Raw genomic sequence first — 11,209 nt, 5'->3', positions numbered from 1 at the left:
GTGATCCACGGAATGGGAAAATGACTTTGTTTTGTTTCCGAAACAGGGGAGGATAGTTTGGTTGTTCACGGGATGCAGGGGATTCATCCGAATGCTAGGATTTGATAGATGCTGAACGGAATGAAGGGGAGATGCGTTGGGGCTTTGAATGCAGAAGGGATCATCACGAATCATGGGATCTCGGCTGGGAAATGACGACGTGGCTTGATTCGGCTGGGAGCAGGAGACTCGTCCACCGATGGGCAGCTGGATGCGGATGAATTCTGTTCTGCTAGGAGAAAGGATTGGAAGCCACGATATGGGAGGATTGCTTGAGAATAGGATGAAGTTTGAAGCTGTTAATCCATGGAATTCGGGATGAAGCTGATCCGGAGGAGATCTTTGGACTGCGGAAGACGTGGCTCTGTTCCGAAGCATAGATTTATCCGAGATGATGCCAGAGATTTTGTTTTGAAGCAGAGGAAGTTGGACTTGGCTGAAGGCTCGGGAACGGCTGGGAGGAAGATCGGATCCGCGGAGGAGATGAGGTTGAAAAGCTTGGACCTTATCCGTGGGTGATAATCGGAAGAATATTTGATGGCTGGGACGTTGTGGATGAACTCGTGATGAAGATACGATGGGGAGGCGTTGGAACGTGGAGAAGATAAGAGTGATACGGTTGGGAGATGATGAAGTTTGGGACTCGGGAGGATAAAGTTCGAAGCTAGGATGAGAGCGGGTTGTTTGGTAGAGAAAAGTGGAGGAGTGGATGGAGCTTTGGGATTCGTGCAAATATGATGATATGCTTTGAGATCTGAGAGACAAATAATTGAAGGGGTTTTATTGTTTTTGAGATTAAAATAGGAGAATTAGATTATGTGGAAAGAAAATTAGGTGACTCAATCAGAAGGATTTTCTTTTGATTTTCTAAATCATGTATGTGACATTTAATTATGAATAAAGGCATTATGTTTCATCATATGCTGTTTCTTATATTTGTGATGAACCCCTTAGATTAGGACAATGGTTTTAGGGCTATGATGAGATCATACTAGTGAGACCTAAAATCCTAAAATCCTAATCTTAAGTATTTCCAGTCGTTGGTACATTGAGTCGGGGATCAATGTTACCGGCAAGACTGGCACATCTTATATATGCTCGATGCAGAGAGTGATTGATCTCACAATCACTTGTGTGGAGACACTAATACAAAGATGTGGGTGCTAATTAGAGGAATGAGTTCACTGAAATGATCTGCAAAGAGAAATCTTATGAAGTCTTATTTACATGTCAAAAGATGATTCTCTTAGTGGGAGTTGTGCAACTGATCCTATGTGTGGAGTGATTGATTAAAACCCCATTTGATTTTGATGAGCTCAAAGCATTTGAGTATATCTTGTGATTACTAATGAATTCAATTGAGTGTTTCAGTGAAAATCCTGTCCAAGTGTCTCTAGATTTGGTTCATAGTATTTTGGATAAGTTAAGAAGTCTGCTGAACCAAAGTCTGAGACTCGAGTCGACTCCCGAGTATCACGAGTCGACTCCAAGCGTATCAAGTTCACTGGCACGAGCTCGAGTCGACTCCAGACTAGTACGAGTCGACTCCGACTGAGAACAGAAAGAAGAACAGAAAGCCTCATCTCAGAACCTGTCAACGAGTCGACTCCTGAAGTGCGCGAGTCGACTCCAATGTTCAACGAGTCGACTCCAGGGTAGTAAGAGTCGACTCCAAGAGGTACACAAAGAAAAGTCAGAGAGCAGTTTTCGAGTCTGAGATTCGAGTCGACTCCCAGACAGCTCGAGTCGACTCCAAGACAAGCTTCACGTCAAAAGGCAGAAGACCAACTTTCGGAAACTGAGAGCCGAGTCGACTCCAAGGAAGTTCGAGTCGACTCCAAGACTGGATGAGCCAAAAGACAGAGAATCGGGAGTTCGGGCTCTGAGATTCGAGTCGACTCCAAGGACAGTCGAGTCAACTCGAGTGGACAAAATTCAAAATTGGATCCACGGACTTCAGTGGATGAGCCGACTCCAAAATTGCCAGGTCAGCTCCAGAAGTTGGCGAGTCGACTCCGGGTCAAGACGAGTCGACTCCCAGTCGTGACGGCAACTTTAATTCAAATTTGGAACAGTTGCCGAGTCGACTCCGGAAAAGCTTGAGTCGACTCCCGCTACAGCCGAGTCGACTCCTGATCGCGCGAGTCGACTCCAACCCACCAACGGTCATATTGTCAGACTGCGCAGAGTGTGCAGAACGGGCAGAAAAAGCAGTGTAACGGCTAGTTTCCGTGGGGGTTGGCTTAAATAGCCACAGAAGACTGTAGCAAGGCAGAGAACAGTCATTCCACTCCAACTAATCAAGGATTCAAGCTCTGCAACGTGCTCTTCAACGAAAAAGGAAAGATCTGCATTTACAGCTCCACCTACATCTTCCCAGCAATTAAAGCCTTCTCCTCCAGCATTCAAGTCGACTACACATTCGAGAGGAGACCGGAGTTCAAGAAGCCATTCCTCTACTTCAGCTTAAAAGCGTTTGAGGGCTTCTAAACTCCTCTTTTGATTATATTGTTTTACATCTGCTTTTGAGAAGCTTATTTTCCTTTCTTTCTATAACTTGTATTTACTTGGTTCAATCGGGGGATTGAATCAAGGGGACTAAGGTTGGTTGATGAGCCAAGTTAAAAACCAACGTGTGTAAGGGTTTGATTGTGAGCCCGGGAAAACAATCGGGGTTGGTTCTAGTCGGTGAGCCTGGGAAAACCGACCGAGTTCGTTGTGAGCTCGTAAAACAACAAGTTTGGTTGTGAGCTTGCAAAACAACCGGCTGTAATCCAAGGGGGTTATAGTAAATTCCCAAGAGAGACTTGGGGAGTGGACGTAGGAGCAAGGGGTAGCTCCGAACCACTATAAAACTCTGTGTTTGCATTGGATTGTCTCTCTTCTTCTTCCTCTCACATCACTCACAGCACTTAGCATTAATTAAATAACTTGCAATAGTTTTTAATTAATCAACCACATCGTTTTAATTATCTAAATTATTTTAAAATCCAATTCACCCCCCCCCCCTCTTGGGTTGTCTATCTGGGCAACACTATGACCTGAGATCACCATCGTATCCTGTGCACATGAACCCATGTTTTGGTTTACACTCATTCATAACTTTAAGTTGTGTATGGGATCTTCTGAATATGGTGAATTATGTACGAAGATTATGAGTAGGTCAACAAGAAATTAATCACTTCTAGTAAGAGAAGATCGCATCCTATTTATTCTAATCATATGATAATTCAGGGAGCCTTCGATGAAAGCAGAATGAAAATTAGAAAGAGTTTCTAATGTTTCATTATTTGAATTATCATTAGAAGATTAAGAAAAATATGAATATGAAATTGAGTTTGACATATATTCATACTCATATACATATTCAGGATGCAGTTTGATTAAAGGATTGAATTGCACGGTAACTTGCCACTGAAGAATATTTTTGGTATTTCCACCAAATTTTATATTTTTCGGGTAGACATGATACGTTGCTAGACGTCAATCTTGTCTTATAGGTTTGATCGAATTAAAGAGTTTAATTCGATCACCAATTAGAAAGAATTCTAATTGTTAAGTTCGAGTTCGCACAATTTGGACCTAAATCGATTAGAAGAGTTCTAATCAAGATAGGTCAACTCGCACTCACACCTATTGCTGGCTAAGTATGGAACCCAATGGGTCACACACAAGAAAACTAATCAAGGGTCTAATTGGATTAGATCATGTTTGCAAGATAAACATCATAGCAGGTGTTGCAAACCTTAGCTCCTGATTCGAATTGGATTCGAATCAGATTCGAATTCGATTCGAATCTGATTCTTAATTGATCTAATTTGATTAGATCATATCCTAATATGGGTTAACCAAGAGTTGGCACCTAATTGGCTTGGTTTGAGTCTAACTGGATTAGATTTGATAAATCATTCATTTTAGACTGTTGGATCATCATTGGATGATAGCGCATGCGATTCTAGCCATTAGATCATGATGTCCACCATTGGATGGGGATTTAATTACTTGATCTTATGATGGCACATGATGGAAGGCTTGAGGCGTAATCAAGGGTGATGGCATGTGGGCAAATGACGTGAAGATCATGGAACCATGAATGGATAAGGATGAAATATTCTTTTGATCTTATCCATTCCACCTCTCATCCTCACGCCTAAGGGAAGAGTGGCGCCATCTTTTCTAGCCATTGGATCATTGTTGGACTTTGATCAATGGACAAGGATTGCTCCTACTTTTCATGCATCAGAAGAAATGAAAGAAAGAAAGAATACGGTGCAAATAAGGAAGTTAGCATATATTGAAAGGAGGCGTCTCTTGGATGGATAAGGATGAATCCTTATCTTTTTGATACGCCTCCCTCTCTCTTGCTTGCGCCCCATTCCAGATACACCTCCCCTCTTGTTGGCGCCTTTTTATCACACCCTTTGATGCATGAAGGGATGGCTAGGATGCATCCCTTCACATCTATAAATAGGGAGCTATTCCACGGTATTCTTCATTCCAACTCCATCGTATTCTCTCTCCCTTATCCCTTCTTTCTTACAAGATTTTGTCTCTTTCTAGCATTGCTTCTAAGGTGTCCTAAGCCAAGACAAGGAGGTTTTCTTTAGGACAAAAAGATTAGAAGTAATTTTAAAAGGGTGAAAGAAAAATAAAAGAGGAAAGAAAGCAAGCCAATTGATACCTTTGAAAGAATTCTGCATTAAGGATCAAAGTTTTTGGAGCTAAAGTCTTAAATCAAGTTTTCGTATGGATCACCATTGGAGGGTGGACACTTGGACGCCTTGTGGAGATCATTCATATTGGATTAGCGTTAGAGGTATTCTTTTATTCATACATTTATATTTATATATTATTTAATTGTTACCATTAAGGTGATCTAGGCTTATAAGGGTTTCATGTTAAGGGACTTTATTAAGAAATTTTTAAAATCTCTAACTTTCGCTGCCCATTATGACATGTTACAACTCTACAGATCTCACCGGTGAGAGCAGGATATTGTCATCGGCATATTGAAGATATCACACCATGGTGCAAAGAGATCTTGGTCCCAAGCCTTCAATAAGGTCATTGCATTCATCTCTTTTCCAGCATGTATCCACTGTAAGGACAACGAGAAGGGAGGAAAAGGGGTTGCCTTTCCAAAGCCCCCGATTGCAGTGACGCTCTACTTAGCAAGCCATTGACAAGCACAGATGATGATCCTTTCAGACTCTCAGATCCATGCCATCCAGTGATCGCTGAACGCTTGAACCTTCGATCATCGAGGATGTTAATGATGAACTCCCAAATGAGTGTGTCACTCCAGGTGTCTTCCTAGTATTGCAAAGTTGAATAATCTCATGAGCTGCTACACCATCTGTAATACACGTTTGTTTCGCTGTTGGTGATCAAGATTTTTACAAGAACTTTGCAATCACAATTAAGCAAGCTGATACCTGGATTAGAAGCATTTTCTTTTTTCGGTAATAATATACTATAGTGGCCCTGTTGAAATGTTTCAGAAGCTAATTATGGTCGTTATACGAGTAATTCGAGTTATGCAATAGTGATTGATTTACTGTTTATGCCAATGAAGTTCAATAGAAGCTGCAGAGCCCTCTTCACTTGATGTGGATGAATTAGACTACATACTTATGCTTGGTCATTATTGTATAATCTTGTTTGATGTTCTTGGGATCACATTGTGTTACAATAGGTAGCAAGAATAACAAAACAAGAAGGAAAAAGAGAAAAGAACAAGAGTACATAATGTTTATGTGGTTCGGCCTATTGACCTATATTCATGGACAAAGACAATATAAAAAATTTACTATAAAAAAATGAAAGATTATATAGTACGAAATTACCTTATAAACTCAAGTCCCCAATATATCCAATCTCTAAAACACTCAATTGCTCTCTTCCTTTGAAGTAATAGGAGTAAGTCGACTTAAACTCATAGGTTAGGCCAATATATAAAATAGAGTGAGACAATTTAGACTCGAACCAGTATCCTAAGTAGATTTAAATTCGATTTTCTACAACCTGTAAACTCAAGACATATTCAACGTCTTGTTACAAGAGTTTCTCCAGTTAAAATTATTAACCAAAATACAATTCTTTCTTTCCTTCATTTCTTACATATTTTATTAACTTTGATGCAGGGACTACTCCCAGAGCATTGCAGTCAAATTATTGGGTATTGAACTGCTATGGTTTCTAGCCCACTGATTTATCTACACATTTCCTCTATCCCAATTAAAACCTTCTCCCTTAGACTCTTTCAGTCTCCAACACTTCCCAAAAACATTGGCCTGCTTGCCTATTCCTCCATGCTGAATTATTCCTCAAAGCAGTTCAGCGTCTATTCAATAAGTAATACAAATCAGTCTTGGTAGTGCTATGCAACACAAACAAATGTCACATTTTGTTCCGAAAAAACTAAGAATTAAAAACCAATTCATTTGGCATCAGTTATACAATTGTAGGGGAGGAAAAAAAAAGTTTCCTATCAGTCTCATACTACACAAGAAGAAGAAGAAGAAGAAAAGCCACTAGATCACTAAAAATTACATCTTTGCATTAATGCTACCGTGAAGTAAGCTAAGCTAACGATGCACAAGCATAGTACACAAAGGAAAAGTGGAAGCTTTAATACAAAAATACTAACAAAACTAACAAGAGGAGGTGAAAAGAAATTAAAGAAGGAAGCAAAGAACTCATCTTTGGTGATCGAATCCAATCTACTTCTTTCCGCCGCCCCAGAGCGACTGCCAGAAGACGGGCCAATTCCGGCGAGCCTCGTTCCATCCAAGAAGCGAGCCCTCCCGGAGAGGGTCCCAGCTCGCCGAAACGATCCCATAGCTGACCCCAAGAAGGGCGGAGCCAAAGAAGAAGAAGGAAACGATGAATGGGATCCAGGTGGGCACGTCGATCTTGGAGACAACCTTGAGGTAATAGAAGAAGGGGAAGAAGAGGAGGCCGAAAGCGAGAGGAATCCCTACCGAGAAACCCATTCGCCGCATCATCCGGTTGGTGACCACCTCAGGAATCGTGCCCTCGTTCTCCGATTCTTCTTCTTCCTCGTCATCGTCCTCGTTGGGTGGTGAGCTCTTCCGCTTCAATCGCTTCTTGGTCTTCTGGGGCGCGGGGCCGAAGCCGCGAGGGCTCTTGAGGGCCGCCGTCGCCGGCGGAGTAGGGCGGCGGAGGGGCGGGGGATGGCGGCGGAGGAGGAGAGGGAAAAGGGGTGGCGAGGAGTGGGACGAGGGAGCGGTTTGGAGAGGGGCGAGTGGGTAGATCCGGAGGAAGGCGAAGGACTCCATGGCTTTCTCTCTCTCTCTCTCTCTCCCCGTGCGCGTTTCCTGCCGATGAGGATGCTTATCCTCGACTCTTATCACGTGCACGGCACGTGATACGTATGTCCGTCACTTTCAAATGCCGGCTTTATATAAGTACTCCATCTTTCTAAATATATACACCAACCGCAGCTCAGCTGCTTACTGAATGGGATGGAAAAAAAAGAGTGTATTAAGCAATACTTGGGGTTTATTTGTCAAAACTATGTAAATAATTGGAAATAAACACCTTCGATCGGATGGGTCTTCAAAAGTCGTGCTGATGGGGTTTAGGTCCGTTACTGGTAGGGGCCCATCTGGAGTACACGGTTGACTGATATTCGCACGGTGTCGGTAGGTACGCGCCACGTGTTGGAGGCAGGCTAAAAGGATGGTGCGGATTTGGAAGGATACCGTGTCTCCCGGCAGGCTCCTCCAGCAAGATCTTGTTTGGCATTACTTCAAAAAAACGAGGTAGAATTTTTTTTTTTTTTTTTGTGGTCCACTTTCTATCAAGTCTTTCGAAAAAATTATATTTTAATTTTTAAAAATTTTGAAAACTAAATATTTAGTTTACAAGGCTTTTAAAAACCAAATTTATCCATGACAACTACTATATTCTTTTTCACTATCTTCTTAGCACTTCCTACTGCTCGTCACTACCACCAATCAGTAGCTTCACTGTCAACCACCAGTTGCTACCATAGGTTAAAATTTGTTATTATTAGATTTTAATCTTATTAAGATTCTTATTAGTTAGTCATTAGTTAATAATTTTAGGATTCATAAAATACCTAAGTTTGTGTTTTAATTGAAGTGGGATAGTGATACTTTTGTCATGTAGTTAAAGAGAGCATAAGGTTTTATTAAAAATGGGAGAGAGTTTTAAAGGAGAGAGGAGGTGTATTTAAGATGTGTAATTCTTTGGGTATTGCCCATTTGGAGAGACAGTCTTTGGATATCTGAGGAGGGCTCTACTATCTGGCATCTTTGAGCGTGCGAAAGAGGAAAACCTTGTGGCAAGAAAGCTAAATATGTTGGTTATGAAGAGAGAATCGGATTAGTTTCTATCTATGAATTTCGTTATTATTTATTAATAAAAATATATTTTGGTTCTCTCTTAAATATTATTTTCTTCTTGCAATTTTTTATCATAAATATTTTTGTTTTAAATTTTTGGCCAGCGTATTTGATCTACTCTGAGTAGCATGCTGTTCTACAACACCAACTGCAAGCTGCTGGTGTCATTGCTACCATCTCTGGTACCATCGCTGCTCAATGTAACTTAAGTTTAGTTTTTATATTAAAAACTCAAAATTGATACTTTGCTTATCTTTTTTCTAAGAGCAATGCTACGGCAACTCATGAAAGTGATACAACTGTCTTCCACCACTAATGTTGCATCATTGTGTGCCACAATTCATAACTTAAATACAAAGGAAAAAAATGAGAACACAACAAAACAGCTGAGTGTTTTTTTCGTTGTAGTTTAAGTTTCTAAAGCACTTTTATTTTTCCAATACCAAAAACAGAAACCTCTCTGCATCAGTCATCGTTGTTTTAAATTTTTAAAACAAAAAAGAAAGAAAGGGCGAGGACAAAGTAAGAGAAGACCAAAGAGAAGGGGTGCCGGAACTTGGCGGTGAGGGTTTGGATGATGGGCGTAGTAGACACTACGACTGTCATGCCACAAACTCACTATTGAGTCGGTCATATGATAATGGCTATAAATTTTCTAAAGCAAAGCTCATGAGAATATGTAATATCTATAAGTTTGTCGTAATCTTAATATCACGGTACAATATGAACTGCATTCTATGCTAAAAAATGTTGGAGAATGATCTGTTAGATATTTAATAAATTTTTGCGTGACAATAGCTCTTTGAGTAATCCGAAGCTCTAGAGTTCGAGCTTCTCTAACCCCCAAAAAAATTGGTTATTATAAATGAGCGATGAGGACAACAACGCACTTTGTGATGCTGGGCGCATCACGACGGTCAGATTATCAACTGACATTACCAGCGTTTCTGAGCTCTTTCAGTTTTTCCTTTTGTTTTAATTAATCACAATATATTTTCTCTTATTTTTACCTTTTATTCCACAGACAAAATAGCATATATCATGGAAATGGTAGTAAAATAGTAAATAGCATGCTGAAAAACTTAATTAGTAAAATTTGAATTTACTAGGGAATGGCTGTATATTTTCGACAGTAAAGCTCTAGGGAATATAACAGGATCTATAAGTTTGTTATAACCTTAATATCACCGCATAATATGAACTACGTCTCATGAAAATGATTGTTGGGGATTGATCCATTAGATATTTAATACTTTCTCACATGGCAATTCACAACACGTGGTTGTGGCGCAGCTGGTTAGCGCATAATAGCTCGGTGAGGAGTAGGGGTGACAAAATATGATCCGATTCGCCAATTCGATCCGTGTTCGACCCGCCAACCGATCCGTATTCGATTCGTCATAAATAGATTTGGATTTGGCCTAAACAGTTTCTGGTCGTAAATAGGTTAATTCGTTTAACCTATTTATTAATTGAATCGGATATATATTTTACATGTATGATCCGTTTAATATATGGGTCGGACGTCGCCTCAAGCCGAAGGAAGTCCCACCTCACCCACAGTCCGCATGGAGAACTTAAAAGTTAAAACCAATCCCATCGCACAGTTCGCACTGTCAGCAAACTTATTTTTTCTCAAATATCCCTGCCATCTAACCCTGCCAGGCTGCCATGAGCTCTTTTTTTTTTAATCCTCAAGTTTCGTAGTGGCAAACTAGATATTTTAGTAAAAAGAAAGGCTAAATGACTTTTACCTATTAACATTATTCTGAAGGGAGGACGGTGTTCCTTTGCACCTCGGGACGTCGTTTAAAACCCCAACAACATAGATGACCGACGGCCTCTAGCTTCCCTCGCTGGCCTCCCCTGCTACCAAATCTTAACCCTACCCCTAGGAGGAGGTTCTGATCGGCCTTCGGAGGTCGGTTATGGCGGCCGCGCAGGCACCAGAGCTAAGTAGCTGACGCCGCCGCCGGTCATTCGAAAAGCCAGGAGCTGCACCATCTTCCTGACCCCTCCGGCGACCCCGAAGCCCTCCAAGGCCCCGAGAGCCCCTGTCTCTAGAGTCCGTCCCAGGCTCACAGCCAGGAATGCCGAACTCTTCTAAGTCTTCTTCCTTCTTCCTTCGCCAATCCCCCGGCTAGTAGGGCCCGATCCCGAACAGCGTTTCGCCGCTTCCCGAACCCGGATCATCTCCTCCGTGCCGGCGAACTCCCTGGTGCGGCGTCCAGGCTTCCAGCATGGCGGTACCGCCTCGGCGTAGACCCTGGTCCTGAGGCCGACATCGCGGAAGCCAATATCCCCGGCGCCGGCGGCAAAGGCGAACTGCCTTTTCTGCTTCAAATCAAGCGTGGAGGCCCCAGCCTCATCCCCTCACTCACTGGTAAGACGAATCTTCCTTCCGCATCACCGCCTAAACATCATCCTTCGGCATAATATCTTCAGATTTTTTTTTCAAAAAATGTTTTGCTTCACGATTGAAGGGGGAAATCACCATGGTTTCTCAAATATATATATTACCATGGCTCCATCATCGCTTTCTCTTCATTTTTTGCCATCGGGTTAGCAAACAGGTTACCTGTTAATTAAACAGGTTAAATAGGTTGGGTCGGATTATCTGTTTATTAAACATGACAGATTCAGGTTGTAATTTCTGACGTGTTTAATAAGCAGGTCGGGTTCAGATTTATGATTTTCTGATCCGACCTGCATCTGACCCGACCCATTTATGTCCGACCCAACCTGATTGCCCTCCTAGTGAGGAGTCCTTAGCTCTC

The 11,209-nt window shown here is 41.6% G+C and overlaps 1 protein-coding gene and 1 non-coding gene across 2 annotated transcripts; one reads left to right on the top strand and one right to left on the bottom strand.

Moving 5' to 3' along the window:
* Positions 1 to 685: 685 nt before the first annotated feature.
* PAM68 (PAM68-like protein (DUF3464)) lies at positions 686 to 7,381 on the bottom strand. The gene has a single exon (XM_089923785.1). It carries the CDS (start codon positions 7,338 to 7,340, stop codon positions 6,762 to 6,764), a length of 579 nt encoding a protein of 192 aa, XP_089779911.1. The 5' UTR covers positions 7,341 to 7,381; the 3' UTR covers positions 686 to 6,761.
* A 1,918-nt stretch (positions 7,382 to 9,299) lies between these two features.
* Positions 9,300 to 9,387, top strand: LOC120108209 (small nucleolar RNA snoR114). Its single transcript, XR_005509672.1, has one exon. It is a non-coding gene; the product is annotated as a small nucleolar RNA snoR114 (small nucleolar RNA).
* Positions 9,388 to 11,209: the final 1,822 nt, after the last annotated feature.

Source organism: Phoenix dactylifera, chromosome 6 (assembly GCF_051530095.1).
Source record: "Phoenix dactylifera cultivar Ajwa chromosome 6, Ajwa_hap1_PhDact_Kaust_v1.1, whole genome shotgun sequence".
In the NCBI taxonomy this organism is placed as follows: Eukaryota; Viridiplantae; Streptophyta; class Magnoliopsida; order Arecales; family Arecaceae; genus Phoenix; species Phoenix dactylifera.
The sequence above is the reverse complement of the archived record's forward strand: the minus strand, read 5'-3'. Positions and strand labels throughout refer to the sequence as shown.